At 35.1% G+C, this 16,910-nt stretch overlaps 1 protein-coding gene across 1 annotated transcript in view; it reads left to right on the forward strand.

Annotated features, from left to right (window-relative positions):
• LOC121410076 (low-density lipoprotein receptor-related protein 6-like) overlaps positions 1-15,055 on the forward strand; it is a 67,578-nt gene extending 52,523 nt beyond the window's left edge. Inside the window, exons 25-28 of the mRNA XM_041601934.1 lie at positions 5,951-6,085; positions 9,643-9,800; positions 10,313-10,469; positions 11,669-15,055. Of these exons, the coding sequence (XP_041457868.1) occupies positions 5,951-6,085; positions 9,643-9,800; positions 10,313-10,469; positions 11,669-12,459 (1,241 nt within the window). The 3' untranslated portion in view covers positions 12,460-15,055. The remainder of the gene's footprint in view (positions 1-5,950; positions 6,086-9,642; positions 9,801-10,312; positions 10,470-11,668) is intronic.
• The last annotated feature ends 1,855 nt before the right edge of the window (positions 15,056-16,910 follow it).

A 16,910-nucleotide genomic window follows, 5' to 3' on the forward strand; every position in this document is an offset into this window, starting at 1 on the left:
ACACACCACCCCAACACCCGCACAGCCCCCCCACACACACACACAAGTACACAGCCCCCTGTACTATCATATCAATCCGTGATGTCCGTGCCTGCCTCGCCACCTCCATTGGTGAAAATCCCCCATTTTCTGCATGGTGCACTAAAGTGCCCCTCTTTTCAGCTAGTTTTTTTCTCCTCACATTCATTTTCTTAAGTTTTTTGGGTTTTATTTCTTGAGGTGAGGGGGGGGGTATTTTTGTTCCTACTATAAACAAAGATCGTGTATTTGATTAGCAGTATTATATAATTAACCACCTGTTCCTTCCCTATATTAGATATCTTTAAACCGATGAGAATTCCCTCCCATTTTTTTTAAATTAAGTTTCAAAGAACACCACAGTTCTTCCATAGATCTCTTATTTCTTTCTTATAGGTTTCGCCATTTTTATCACAGAAGGTACAAGCATTGCTAGTATCAAATTCAAATGCATACATTGTATATAAGCTCATGCAACATTTTAAATTGAAATCCCCTCAACCTTCTGTTTAACGTGGACTTCCTATGTCGGAAGAATATTGTACGGATATTATTTTCAGAGAAATTACACATTCTCTGTAGGTTACTAAAAGCAGATGTTTCTTAAAATTTTACATTTAAAATGGCAGTGTATATTTTTTTTAGTAATACCAATCAATGTACTCACTCGTTTGTATGAATTCAAGTATCACATCAGTGTCTTCACACGAATTGGTTTTCTTCTTATGATAATGGAATATCATAATCGGGGGCTGGAAGAGTTTATTCAGCTGATCGGGTACATAAGGTTTGATGGTCCCATCATGTTGGCATGATATTAGTGGTCAAGAAAATGTGTTGCTGCCGGGTCATATTCTGTACGGAAGGCCCAGAAGATACCATTTTGTCACCCTTCTTGTATTTTTCATGAAAATCAATTATTTTCATATTTTTGGACAGACAATGGTAAAATATTAAATAAATACGCATTTCACAATGATTTAGATAGTAGAAATCGATTGCAGTCTTTTTCTTGACAGTCCGATTAATGTTTTTTGGAAAAAAAATTGAGAATTTATACCAAAATTTACATGTTTTAGGGAAGAAACTTTGCATGTACATTGATATCTTTCCGTTTTGTCATTGAAATCAACAACTAATGCAAAGTAAAAGCATTAAACACGAAAGAGGATATATAAACGAAGACATTGATATGCTTCATGACAGCATTAATGTCTATTTTGCTTAGATGAATACCTCCAAATGTATTCCCCGATATTGCGATAAAATTACATCAAAGACAACCCCGTCACTTGTCACACTAAAGTGATACCGATGACAAAGCGCTCGCTTGCATACCTTTCAAAAGAGTACAATAGACTCAATCGGTCTTGCTCCGCCTGTGCTGGTGTGACAAGCACGCATGAAATGTAGCGATAGAAGTGTATATTTCACATAAATGGGTATGAGGGAAAAGGCGTTTTCTACATAATTATTAAAGCAACTTTGATGTTAATGAAACCACTTGGAAAAGTTAGAGGAGACATTGCTCTGTATGTCGCAAGCAATTACATTCAGGTACCTTAAACATGTTAAAGCATAGTCCGCACGAGCCTGTGGAAGGTACCCCACCCGTATCTTTAGCTTGACTATTAAAATATCTTGCATTTTAGAGCCCTCAATATGGCAAAATGATGATTTGGTAGGGTAGAAAAGCAACTTTTTTTTCCTTGAATTACTTGGATACGAAAGAGCAGGCTTTTCTCTATCAGCTACATATAAAGAAGTGAGGGCACAGCAAAGCCAACCCTCTCAGGTGCTGCCCCAAGTGACGCATCCCTTTTTTGTATTTTGCCCACAGTGTTAAAAAAACCCCTGATTTTACAGGAAAAAAAAAGATTTTGCAGAAAGCAATAACAGAATCATTCTGTAAATTCATAAAACATGAATTTTTATGCAATTTAACAGAACAGGACTGTTTACAAAGGGGAATAGCATGTTTTATTTAAGGAAATTTGTCAAGTTACATACACCAAATACCGATTTCCTGTAACTTTACGCAATCTGGTAAGATTACAGGTGTTCTCGACTCTGCTGCAGGAACATCTTTTATTTGAAGGATAAATTTTCTAATAGTGTTGCATTGTTTGAAAAATTCTCTATTTTGGATCCACACTGAGGAAAAAGTATTTCTTCTATGAAGTAAAGACACTTTTATTGTTTTAAACCACTTGGAGACGAAAGAGTAGAATTTCTTCTATCTGCTATATATAAACAATTGCTTGCACATGGAAGCCACCCCCGTCAGTGGGTTGCCGAAGACATCCTCCCCTTTTTCTGTATTTTGCAAATTTATGGGGAAAAATGCATATTTGGAGCCCCAACTGAGCATGCTGAGGCAAAAGGGTGTTTCTGCAAAATTGCAATCCACTGTCATTGTCTTTAAACCACATGGAAACGATAGAGTAGCCTTTCCTCTATCAGTTACATGTAAGGAAGTGCTGTCACATCAAAGCCCATAGGCGGATCCTGGGGGGGCCGAGGGGCCCGGGCCCCCCCCCCCTATTGGCGGAGCAAAAAAAAAGAAAAAAAAGGGAAAAAGAAAGGAAAAAGAAAAAGAAGGGAAAAGAGAGTAGAAAAGAAGAAAGGCAAACGTAAAAGGAGGAACATGATTGAATAAAATAATATGAGGGGAAGACTGAAAGTATTTTTTTGAAAAATCTATTTCTTAGGATATAAAATTTTGAACTTTCAATATTTTGTTTGATTTACAAATTGATTTTAAAAAAGTGCTCTGTAAAAATGTCTGTAATATGGTCTGAATATTATCATTTTCTGCTTGCGCTGCGCGCTCGCAAAATTTGATTTGTCAGGTACATATTATTTTCCTGTATTCCATAAAGTTCTCAAAAAGTTTCATATTCAGGTCAGATTTTCAAAACATATCAGCTAGCGCTGCACGCTAGCATTTTGATTAGTGAGTTATGTATATCCCAATATTAATTCTAAATCAAATTACTTTGATGACAGTTCATCAAAAATTTCGGCTCGCGATTTCTGCTCGAATTGATAGATACCATCTTATTCATAATTACAAAAGTGCTTTAAATGTCCAGTTTTCAGGCCATAATATTAACAGATTTCGCGCTCTCATGCTTAGGAAGAGAAATAGGAAGATAGTCATCATATTGATATTGATTGATAACGAATTTATTCATTCCAAAATTGTAACAAAGTTACAAAGTAAAAGAAAATATAACATATATTATAAATATATGTCATCATTTTCATATAATGACATAATGCCCTTATAGAATGTCCCGGTCCTATGTAAAAACTCAAAGTAATAATAATAAAATACATTAGCTCTTTTTTAACTGTGATCCATCACAATTCACAATTTTCCCACAAAGTGTTTGCACTACAGAGCTTGAATTGACCCTTTGATAGATCGGAATATCATATATTTTTAGCTAGCGCTTTGCGCTCGCTTTATTGATTTTCATGATAAGAAAGGTACTTAGAATACCCAATTTCTAGGTCGAAATCTAAAACACACGTTAATTCAAATACGATTTGTTCTCTATTTAAATCATTATCCAGTTTCAGATCACAACATCAAAAAGTGTCTGCTCCCGGATAAATAACTTATCCTTTTCATGATAAAAAATGAATAGAGTGTCCAGAATTTTTCCGCTCGCACTTCGCGCTCGCATCAATAAAGTTTAGTTTATATACTCAGAGTCCTTCCAAGATTACAAAAAGTGCTTAGCATTTCCATTATTGAGGTAAAAATGTCAAAAAATATCTGCTCGCGCTTCGCGCTCGCATTATTTGATTTTTTAAAATGTGTAATCTCTTCATGGCTAATCGCAAGCAAGTATTTAACAGTACCTTTTCCATCACTTCATTTCTGCTCACTCTTTACGTTCGTAGTAATTATTAACTTGCATACACATTTTTTTTCAGGAAAACAAACATTTCCCAGAATGTTCAAAATTTTAGGAAAAAGTACATAAGTTTCCAAAAAATTTAGCTCGCGCTTCGCGCTCGCATTATATAAATAAGGGTTATGGTATTATGCATTTATGTTTCATATGAATAAAGCTAAAAAGTGACCATTAGGACTACCCCTTCAAAGAAACAAAAAATCCCGGCAAAAATCATATTCGAGCGGCCGATCGGGGAAAATATGGCTGAAAAAAAATCCGGGCCCCCCCTATTGGCGAAGGCTGGATCCGCCCCTGAAAGCCTACCCCCTCATGGAGAGGCTGAAGTCACCCAACTCCTATTTTGCATTTTACCAATTTATATGAAAATCTGTCAATTTGGAGCCCCCATTGAGGCAAAAAGGTGTTTCTGCTATATATCAATTTCATTCTATTGCTTTAATCAACTTGGAGACGAAAGAGTAGCATTTATTCTATCAGTCTGTCCAAAAATATGAAAATAATTGATTTTCATGAAAAATCCAAGATGAAGATGGGCGACAAAAATGGATCCTACAGGATATAATGACCCGGCAGCAACATATTTTCTTGACCACTGATATCATGCCAACATGATGGGACCCATGGACCTGGCCACGGAGGATTATCTATTGTCACTGGGGGTGCTGTGACAATGCTCAGCACCCCCAGTAACATTAGAATAAGCATCCGTGGCCAGGTCCTTGAATTGGGACCATCAAACCTTATGTACCCGATCAGCTGAATAAACTCTCCCTGCCCCCGGTCTACTTCCTTTGGAAGTCTCTATATATTCACCGTCCTTATCAACGATATGATGAACTTTATATATATATATTCTGAAATATACTTTGATTAAAGTACATATGTCCATGAATTCGAATAAATTTATTGTTAAATATAAGTTCATTTCGCTTACATGTTTCTTTTTCAATAAAAAAAATCTTTCATAATTTCCATCATATTCGAATAAATTCTTGGCAAGAACAATTCGTTTGAAACCAAAGAAACATTACTGAAAAATAACAGTGGACCTCCCATCTCTCGCGTTTGGTATTTAAAGAAATGTTTCCTTTTAATCTTAGAATCTCCGAGTATAAGTATTTTCATCCACATGATTCTCTTTGTATAAACAAATAAACGAAAATCTATCATTTTGAGTCCTCCATTGTCATAGTTCAAAAACATCACATTCCTTTTAATTTTTGTCTTTACCGTTCCATAGAAATTCAAACGTAAGCCTATCATTTTAATTTTGAGAGTACAAACGTTTTAATAAATTGTATTTTGCCAATTAGAGTTAAATCTCGTTGTTTTATGTAAACAGTCTTTTAATTTGGCTTAGGATTTGTCCTCTCCTGAACTTCCACATCAAACGTGTCAAAAGAGAAGGTAATGCCCAATATTTAAATGAATTCTACTAGTTTCCCAAAAAGGAATTTAAACTTTTTCTTTAGAGCGGGGTCCCAAAAGTAACATAAAAGTCTTATCTCTATTTATTTTAGAACCCGAAATATTCGCATAGCATTCAAACAACCTTTCTATTCCATGTCCATGTATTCTATTAATTGATGCGTTATCTAACCTGATAACAAAGAGTTATATGATCCGCATATATAACACTTGTTTTACTTCAGACTCACCAAAACTTATTCCATGAATAGGAGTCCATGGGAGTCCCTGTGGATTTTGTTGGCAAGGATTTCAATAGATATTAAATGATGAAGGCAAGGCAGATAGAAATTATTTTAAAAAAATATTTAAGATGAATAAAAATTCATAATTTTATTTCATTGAGATGACAAACTATAGGTATTTTTTTGCAACCGTGTATAACATTAAGAAGAAATCGTTTCGATAGTACTTTTACCAATTGTGAATTTCATTATTTTGTTATAAGCTACTTGTGATCCGATAGGCGATAATGATATAATTACTTGGTTGATAAAAATGTTTATCTTCGCTTTGTTTTTCGTGCATACTAGGTTCTGTTAATGGGATATATATACTACCTTCAAATGATCTTCTTATTCCTGGTTTTGACACACATCATCAAGGTCAATATTCATGTGTGGCTTCTTTCTCAGGTCGAGAATGCCTTAGAGTCGATGTTCAGTTTGGTGAGTTGATAATTATAATATATAAATAGATTTTCAGATTTATAATTGTTATAATATTGAATGATATCACTGCTGCACTTCGGAATTGCGTTGAGTTCCAAATATTTCAAAACAGTATTTAAAAAAAGAATCACTGGCGGATATAATTATTTTGATTGCTATCATTTTCATTTATTGTCTCACCTGCATAGCAGAGTGAGAATATCGGCGCCGCTTTTCCGGTGGCGGCGGCGGCGGCGGCGTCAGCATCAAATCTTAACCTGAGGTTAAGTTTTTGAAATGTCATCATAACTTTGAAGTTTATGGATCTGATTCATGAAACTTGTACATAAGAGTAATCAAGTACCACTGAACATCCTGTGCGAGTTTCAGGTCACATGACTAAGGTCAAAGGTCATTTAGGGTCAATGAACTTTGGCCGACTTGGGGGTATCTGTTGAATTCCCATCATAACTTTGAAAGTTTATGTATCTGATTCATGAAACTTAAACATAATAGTAATCAAGCATCACTGAACATTTTGTGCAAGTTTCAGGTATCATGATTAAGGTCAAATGTCATTTAGGGTCAATGAACTTTGGCCGAATTGGGGGTATCTGTTGAATTCCCATCATAACTTTGAAAGTTTATTGGTCTATTTCGTTAAACTTGAACATTAGAGTAATCAAGTATCACTGAACATCCTGTGCACATTTCAGGTCACATGACCAAGGTCAAAGGTCAATGAACTTTGGCCGAATTAGGTGTATCTGTTGAATTACCATCATAACTTTGAAAGTTTATGGATCTGATTCATGAAACTTGTACATAAGAGTAATCAAGTACCACTGAACATCCTGTGCGAGTTTCAGGTCACATGATCAAGGTCATATAAGGTCAATGAACTTTGACCATGTTGGGGTTTTTTGTTGAATAACCATCATATCTGTGTAAGTTTATTGGTCTAGTTCATAAAAAGTGGACCTAAGAGTAACCATGTATCACTGAACATCTTGTGCGAGTTAGAGTAGTTTTCAAAGTCAGCACTGCTGCTATAAATATATTGAACTGCGCGATGCAGGTGAGACGGCCAGAGGCATTCCACTTGTTAGTATTATCATTACTATCATTATCAATCATCATCATTACTATTGCTTAAAAACATACAATATAATGAAAAACAATCCCATTTCTATTTGTCATTATTATTTATTTATTATTATTATCATTATTGTTATTATTACTATCATCATTTTTTTACTTTTTAGGCGCCACATCTTAACCGAAGGTTAAGTTTTTGAAACGACAGCATAACTTAGAAAGTATATGGACCTAGTTCATGTACTTGGCCAAATGGTTTATATCGAGATATACATATCCAAGGAGGTTTAAATGAGATGGAGTAACATCAAACAAAATCCCTTTAAACACGCTTCGAAGCCGCCAGCAGGAAGTATGTCAGGCATAGACAAATGATTCCCGCGTGACTCCGCAGCTATAGGTCATATATAAAGGGAAATACGCTATTGTGATGATAATTACTTTTTCGCCGCATCTGGTCTGGTTATATGTGTAGTACATAATTCTGAGGCATGCGAAAATAAACTATGCAATATGTCCTGAAAAATGACTCAAAATTCCTCGAATGGGCATGTGCGGGCACTCATCTGGCATATACAATAATGAATAGCAATATTCCATCGACCACATTTGAAATTTTCATTTGCCGCAAACGATCGGAAAAGTGTTAAAATCTTGTTTCAGTAAAAGTCAAATTCATTAAAAATAAATTGAATTAATCTGGGCAAATATCTCAGCGTAATAGTGCTTGGTTATTGTTGTCTTGCCATGCGTACAAATTTCTGTTTGTTTATTAATATAAAAGATTGAAAATTGATCAAAATGGATATTCATAAAATTTCACTTCGGATTTCTTCACTGAAAGTGGCGGCTTCGAAAGCGGACATCAAATAGGTCTTAACTGCCGTTCTTTCTTTTGTGCTCCTTTAGAAATGAACAGCTGCTTGAATAAATTTGTTGCCTGTTGGAACTCCAGGGGCCTGTTGCATAAAACTTTTTACCTGAGAAAACTCTGGTAAATACTGAAAACTAAGGTTAGTCTGATTTCTTCCATTGACTTTAACACGGGGCAATAACTCCGGTAAAAACAACCTGAGTTTTCTCAGGTAAAAAGTTTATGCAACGGACCCCAGTCATAGAAACTTCTTGACATAACTGACCAATCAAAATTTGAGCGTGCAGCGCTAGCTGATACGTTTTGACAGTCTGATCTGACCTGAATGGGAATATTTTGAGAACTTTAAGGAATTTGGGAAAATAATAGGTACATTGCGAGCAGAAAATGCTAATATTCAGACTATGATAAAACATAATTTTTTACAAAGCACTTTTAAAAATCAATGTTTAAGTCAAAAAAAATAATGAAAGTTCGATTTCCCGATTGAAATATGCTTTGTATATTGACTTTTAAATTTGATATTTTAAGCTCCATATTGAGCAAGATATTCAAATCACCTAAAAGGCGACGCGAGCGCCAAGTGCGAACGAAATTTTTATATAGTCACGACATATTTTGGGTCTCACCTGCATACAGGCATAGCAGAGTGAGACTATAGGCGCCGCTTTTACGACAGCGGCGGCGTCAACACCAAATCTTAACCGAATTTTAAGTTTTTTTTAATTGACAGTAATGAAGCTAGTTCTTGAAACTTGTACATAAGGGTAATCAAACATTACTGAACATCCTGCTTGAGTTTCATTACCTTCATAACTTTGAAGGTTTATGGATCTGATTCATGAAAGTTGGACATAAGAGTAATCGAGTATCACTGAACATCCTGTGCGAGTTTCAGGTCACATGATTAACTGATTAAGGTCTACGAACTTTGGCCAAGTTGGGGGTAATTGTTGAATTATCGTCATAACTTTGAGAGTTTATGAATCTGATTCATGAAACTTGGACAAAAGCGTCATCAAGTATCACTGAACATCCTGTGCGAGTTTCAGGTTACAAGATTAAGGCCAAAGGTCATTTAAGGTCAACGAACTTTGGCCGAGTTGGGTTTTTTTGTTGAATTACCATCATAACTTTAAAAGTTTATGGATCTGATTCATGAAACTTTAACATTAAGATTTAAGCGAGTATCACTGAACATCTCATTAAAGTTTCAGGTCATATGACCAAAGTCAAAGGTCATTTAAGGTCATTGAACTTTGGCCATTTGGAGGTATTATTAGATTGTTGTCATAACTTTCAAAGTTTATAGATATAGTTTATAAAATGTGGATACAGGGGTAATCAAGTATCACTGACAAGTCTTAGGTCGCATAATCAAGGTTAAATGTCATTTATTGTCTATGAACGTAGTATTGTTTCATTATACGAATGGTGTTTTTGTGAATAATTATTTGATAGCAGTTCTCAAAGTCAGCACTGCTGCTATATTGAATTGCGCGATGCAGGTGAGACTGCCAGAGGCGCTCCAATAAATTGTTATAGATATATGTTTATAAAATACTGTGTGATAAATAACAATCCAATTTCAATTTTTATACAGCATTCGATCCATACCGCCATTTTGAAGCTGTTCCTATTAATGCATCGTTGGAAGTTGGTGATCATTATTTGTTTGAATGCCAAGCAAAGTCAGCTCTTGATTCAATTGAATGGTGGAAGGATGGAACAAGAGTCTCTCAAACAGAACAAATCATTTTGGTTAGTGGTGTCATATCTATACTACACTCTGATTAAGGATTTTTATTCAAAATTTAATTCTTCAAATTTCAAATTCACAAGGTTTTATTTTTAATTCTTACACTGAGGTCAATGTACACAAGTTACGTTGGATTCGAGGTTTGGGATTTAGTATCCACCCCCCGTGGGAGAATTCAATAAACAATGCTATTCCCCTTGTCACTTTCTTGTTTTGTATTTTTTATTATTATCATTATATTCGGGGGCATGAAAAGCATAAGAAAGCACTAAAGCATGTAATCATTTAATATTTTTCAATAATAGTTAATATACATAATTTTAGAAATATTGAGCACTCATACTGTATCGAAGTATGTTTTTTTTTATTTCATTCTTAAAATGGTCAGGAGTATATGGCAAATAGTTGTTGTTTTACACAGGTGTGATATTGATCGAATTTATCGCTTAACTCGTTAGAACTCATCACATATACGAATATATATATATATATATATAATGTTACATTTTTTTAGATTTCAGGAGGGAGTCTTTTGATCAGGAATATTGTTAGTCAAGATTCAGGAAAATACACATGTATGGTATCGGATCAACGAGGCAATATGAGAGGAGAAGCCCATGCATGGCTTACTGTAGCAGATATGAACCTACCTAACATCAATATTACACAAGGTAAATTATTTAAATTCATTGATTGAATATTATTAGTTGTGATAATGTTTTGTGTGATTATTAGATAAATTATACTGAATATGAAATGCATAGTATTTAGCGACGCTAATACCAAGTGATATCCAATACTGAACAGAGATAAGAAGACATGTTGAAGTGTGACAAAGAAATTTGGTAAAGTTTGGTATGTGAGTATAACAGATGATAATAGAGTATTTTTGTAGTGACAAATAAGAAGGCCTGTGATTATGTTGACAATTTTTGCATTGTGAGTTTATTAAATGTAACCATAGACGGTATTATTGATATCGCATACCAGTGCATACACTATTGTGATATTAAATATGTTGACAAATAAAACAATGTTGATTTTGTTAAAGTAATACGATATACAGTGCGTCCGAAAAAAACAATTACAATAGACAAATGACCTACCATTGTAAAGCTTAGAATCTCTTCTTTCATCTGATATTACTTAAATTATTTCTCATTCAAGCATGAGTGAGCAAAAACAATTTGAAGAGGGGATACCAAAAAGTTTTTTCGCGGGCTGTATCTGGGTTTCAAAAAGAAAACCACATTTTCAAAAAGTTCCATATTTGCTCTTTAATTTGATAACCCAATTACATAAAATGGTCCAAAAATAACAAAGTTCTGGTTATTTGAAATAAGGTTTGAATTTCAATAATTTCATAAAATGAAGAGGTTTTACAGGCTAGCGTTCAGAGGCACTCCACGCTCCGCTTTGTTGACGATCAGCCATGCATTAATATTGTTAACCAAGCGATAGCTTCTGTGGGAAACCGGTGAAAGCACGTTTATTTAATGAAATTATGGAAATACAAGCATTGTTTCAAGGGAACATAACTTTTTTTTTTACTTCTGCACCATTTTTCGTGATTAAGATATCAAACAAAAGAGAAGATATTGAACTTTTTAGGCACGTGATTTTCTTTTTTTAATTCAGATACCCCCCGCCAAATTACTTTTTTGGTATTCTTTCTTCAAATTGTTTTGCTCACTCATGCGTGAATAAGGAATAATCTAAGTAATATCAGATGAAAGAATAGATTCTAAGCTTTACATTGGTAGGTCATTTGTCTATTGTATTTGTGATTAAATCATCGCTTAATCTCGGTTTCGTTTTTTCTGGGACGCACCGTATAATTTTCCTTGTCTATTACGTTTATATCGTATAGTCTGCGGGACGATCACAGCCCCTGAAGCCATTATTTCAACCACTATAGCCCCGAGGGAAGGAAGAGTGGTAGGCGGGCACCAGTCACTCCCTGGCTCTGCTCCTTACATGGGCCGCATTTGGCACAAAGCGGAACGAAGTTTCGTCTGTGGAGCCACACTGATAAGCCAGCGATGGGTCTTGACTGCAGCACATTGCATCGTCTTATACAGGCTTGACTTTCGGGATATTCTTCTCTACTTTGGCGACCACGACACCATGACAACGGAAGACCATCAGGTTATTGCTGAGGTAGACCAGATCATTCAACATGAAGACTTCGATCAAGATAACTTTAACAAGGACATCGCTCTTATCCGTCTGAAGCAACCCTTTGAGGAATTTACCAACTACATTCGTCCGATATGTCTTCCACCTGTCTGGCTGGCTAAGTCACTCTTGCAGACTGATAGGATGGGTAGGGTGACTGGTTGGGGTCAAATAGCTGAAGGTGGACCATACCCCAGGTACCTTACTGAGGTTGAACTACCAGTCGTTAGGATCAAGAGGTGTAAAGATGCCACCGAGTATGAGGTGACCAAGTTTATGTTCTGTGCTGGGTATTCCGCTGCTGAAGATAAGAAAGATGCATGTCAAGGAGATAGTGGTGGACCATTTGCTATGCAACATGAAGACAGATGGTATCAGCTAGGCATAGTCAGCTGGGGAGAAGGATGTGCAAGGGATGGCAAGTACGGCTATTATACCAAGATCTTACGACTGTTGTCATGGATCGAGAGAAACACTTCATAGTAGTCCTTTTACAATCAAATCTTGCCAATTTATGATATAACTTTGATATCAGATGTTCATACGATATTAATGTGAGAGATAGATTCTGCATTATTATCACTTACAAAGTAGTGTGGACTTTCTCAGAAATCGAACAGATATGAGATTACTCTACAGGAGTGGAGAAGTTGTGTAAGTCTAACTAGGGAAAAAGGGTATTTTTCTTGTCTAATATCATTAAAATTAGCATATTTTACAACTGAAGTTTTATAATTTGTTCTGACCGATTTGTCTACATTGATATATTATTATAAGAAATTAATCGAAATGAATTTTGAGCAAATTATTAAAAGCTAGAGCAGGGGAGGTTGTTCCGATAGAATAAAATCTTTTTGAAGAGGATTATTATCATCGAATTCCGAGTACTTCGAATTCGATTAGAAATAAAGGACACGCAGTTTAGCTGAATGAGACTCACTCAGTTATTTGTATACAGGATAAAGTGCATGATTAAACCAGGGAAGTGTTATAGACTGAAGATATCATTTGCATTCTTCTAAAGAATATAAAAGATTCTTTTTCATTTGAGCTCGGGGCATGATCATAGGAATTTCGATTTACTTGCACGATATATGGTAATGCGTAGAAAAGGAATTGTTAATTATGACTTTCAACAGCATAAAACAGCAATTAGATTCTTTAAAAATCGAACTCAATAAGCTTCATTTATGAAACTATTTAAATGTATTAGTCTCTTTTGTAGTCATGTTAGTTACATTAAAAGAAAACAAAACTTACGGAATATCAATTAAATCAAAAGAAAGGATAAAGGTATCAATTAAAAAAAATAAAATCGGTTACGAATTGAAAAGGCTTGGAAAGTTAAAAAAGCTCAATGGGTTGTCTATGGTGACCCTCAAATGATGATGACGATAATGATGATTATTATAATAATGATGATAATTGTGATTTTTAAGGCATTATATTCATTTTGATATAAATGTTCAAGGCACATAGATGAATAAGAAAAACAAAATAGCATGAAATTATACATACACAGGGTCATATGTCTTCAAATTTACAGATCCCTGATGCCAACGAAGTTGGCATCAGGGATCTGTCTACGCCTAGCATGGGCCTAGCATGAACAGAAGCCCCCCCCCCACATTTTATTTCACTTAGGAAACAAAGGATATCCTGAGTTTTTCATGGTGTATAGACATGATAGAAGGACAGACCCATGGACACAATGATATGAAAACAGAACTTCACTTTCACTTATTAACAAACGGTGCAAGCTTTGTGAGCAAATGTAATTTGTTACAGCGCATTATACAATACGAGCAGCTTTGTCCTGCAATTTCTGTAACGTACAAGTTGGTATTGGGTGTGTTAAACGGTAGGGCATAACTGAAATAGAGTCTAGACGAAATCAAGGAATGTACAAATAGGCAATGTTGCTTCAAAATGGCAGGTTTAGTACATAAAAGGTATTGTTCCCAAACTTATATTTATGTGTTATGTAAATCACTTTTACCATGATACATCTTCAGTCCATGTAAACACGTTAGGCATTTGGGAAAAATTGGGGGTATATTGCTGCAAAGTTATTACTTTGAAACAACAATGCAAATTTGAGGTTGCCAAAAAATAAGATGGGATTGTTAAATTTTATAAATTTTAATTTCGTAACTAATTTTGATGAAACTTTTTAAAAATTGTTTCTGTCTACCCTTTCGTTAAAATGTATTTTTACTAGTATTATCCTTTATTATCATTGTTTATAATTGTATTATTATCCTCATCATTATAAGGTCTGCCATTGATTTTATGATTTTCTTCCAAAATTATGCAAATGTTGTTTCCTATACAAATGTTTGTTGTTGTCTTAATTTTATTTTGTTAAGATACTACATTACGCATAAGAATCTTAACATCTCATTGAATCTCCTCGATTATGCCTTAGTACACTTTAAATATCATCAACAGCCAAGTTGACGTAATAAAGCATTATATTCCAAGTGTGGTCAATGGATCAAAACTATTTCTATTGTAAGTCTGATGTATTGTATTACAAGTAAAAAGTTTCCGATCACAACATGGTAGTTTAATTTTTTGAGAGATTATGGTCTATTTTTAAAAAATCAAAAGATCTCTCTCTAAAAAAAATGTTGAATCGCCATTGAAAATTAACATAATGGGTACATTATCTACCCGTACACACTCACGTACTAAAACACGCACAGCCATGCATACACCCTCACCCACACACACCCACCAAGACATATACGCACCGACACCGACTCTCGCAGAATCTGCAAACTCAACCTCAGAACTATGACTCAATCACCCTCCTTCACACACACCCACACACACCAGCCCATACACACACATTTATTCACAGCATGAACCTACTACAAACACTCTCATTATTATATAGCCAGTCAAAGCTACACCAATTGTCCATCCAAGTACGGTTACCTATTTTCCTAAGAACTCCCATTAATCAATGGTGAGCAATAAATCAAATATTGATCATGACAAAAAATGAAAGGTATATTTCGCGAGGAATTCCTGTAGATTATTTTGTAAAAGAAAGCACACACACAAAATGATGGAATCCTTGATAAAACGCGCGCATTTGTTTATGTTTCAAATTTACTGCCTCAGGTCATTGTGAAGCACAGACTGGAATTAAGAAAGGTGTGCGATGAACTGTAGATTTTATTAAAATTGGTGAACAGTCCGTAGACTCTCGTGGTAATTCCCTTTGTTTCATTAAACTTTTGTGTTATCGAGTGTTGACATTTCTTTTCACGTTCGACGTGTTGTAATTGAAAATAAAGAGGGGAGAATTGGTTGTGTTTTGTTATTTCCTTATAAAAACAATCTTGTTCCGTTCTTCGGTATTTCGCCCCCCCCCCCCTCCTAGATGCATCTTCTGGAAAATAGCCATTGTACTTTTTTTGTTAATATACAATATTTTGAGATTGGGAAGACACTTGCTCGATGCAGTCCCGTGCCCTCACCATTTTGTGCAATATTTCGATATTTGGTTCTTTATGTTCACATAACGAAAATAAACCAAAAAAATACCCGAAGTATTGCGAATCCAGTGCATCAAACCAGATAACGAGTAATATCACGTTTATGTCATCATGAGCACAAAGAAAACTTTAAAATAGACCTTCGCTTTCCCCTACTAGCTATGTTTCAACCGATTTCGCTCTCTCCCTTTCATGCACATAAACCCCGAATATTTAAACTCTCAACCTCACACACTCTAATCATCCTGATTTAACCGATTATCATAGGCGAAAGGCGATCACAGTAATTGAGGGAATAATCGGGCGTAAAATTCATAATGTATACGCGCCTATATGGGAAACGCCAAATTCGTCCCATCCAATCTTGCCGATATTTGTGAAGGACGAATAAAGCTTAATGAATCCATTATGGACGCAACACCTCCGAGTTGAAGGCGGGAGATCGTTCATGAAAAATTAACCTCAGTGGAAAAAATAACATTATTTTGTTTTGTAGTGTTCTTTATTATTCAAATAAATTTCATATATACATAATCAAGGAAATATGAAAGCAATAATATCGTCTCACATAATTTTGAATTGTAATATTCCTGCAAGACTTAAATAATAACAATGGAGAATATAGCTTTATGTTTTTGATCCCCTGGTGAACTAAACACATAAAGCAGTAATGATAACAAATCGCATGACGAGTACAAGAAAGATGGCGGATGGTGATTTTGCGTGAGGATAGAGTTGAACTTTAGTTGTGGATGAGGGGGAGTCCATTTGTCCAATAGTGAAAGTAAAAAGGTTATCGGGTTGTAAATACAGTACATGTAGGTATGTATGAAGGTAAATTGCCATTCGTCTACTCCAATCCCGTCAAGTCATCACATGGTCTACCTTCATTTTGTCTCATGCCATTTTGTCCGACATTTCGTCTACCATCCTTTTGGTCCAGTTATCATTCTGGCCATTATCCATTTCGCCTAATCACCAGTTGGTTTAATAACCGATTCGTTTACAATCATTTTGCCTAAAGCCATTTCATCTATTGCCAGTTTTTTTCATTTATTAGTTTATTCAGGTTCAACGGGCACAGAGGGGGGGGGGGGGGTTAAGATATGGGAATGGTAAAAACAATATAAATGAAAAGGGATCCTTTTATTTTGAATTGTCATACTATTTTTAACAAAAAAGATGTACATGTATAACGATAGCAAAATACGGTATCAGAAGAAAGGCAATATCTTTTTAAGAAATGTTATAACCAGCATTTCCATGTACCAAAAATAGAGAAAAGGGAGATTGGCTATTAGACCAGTAGGTAATAGACGTAATGATAGTGAACAAGTGGCTATTGGCCTATTGGCAAAAATACAATTGAACCAAATGATAGGCCTAAAGACGAAATGACCATAAGAGCAACTGGCTATTAGGCGA

The sequence above is a fragment of the Lytechinus variegatus genome, chromosome 3, assembly GCF_018143015.1.
Source record: "Lytechinus variegatus isolate NC3 chromosome 3, Lvar_3.0, whole genome shotgun sequence".
Taxonomy (NCBI): Eukaryota; Metazoa; Echinodermata; class Echinoidea; order Temnopleuroida; family Toxopneustidae; genus Lytechinus; species Lytechinus variegatus.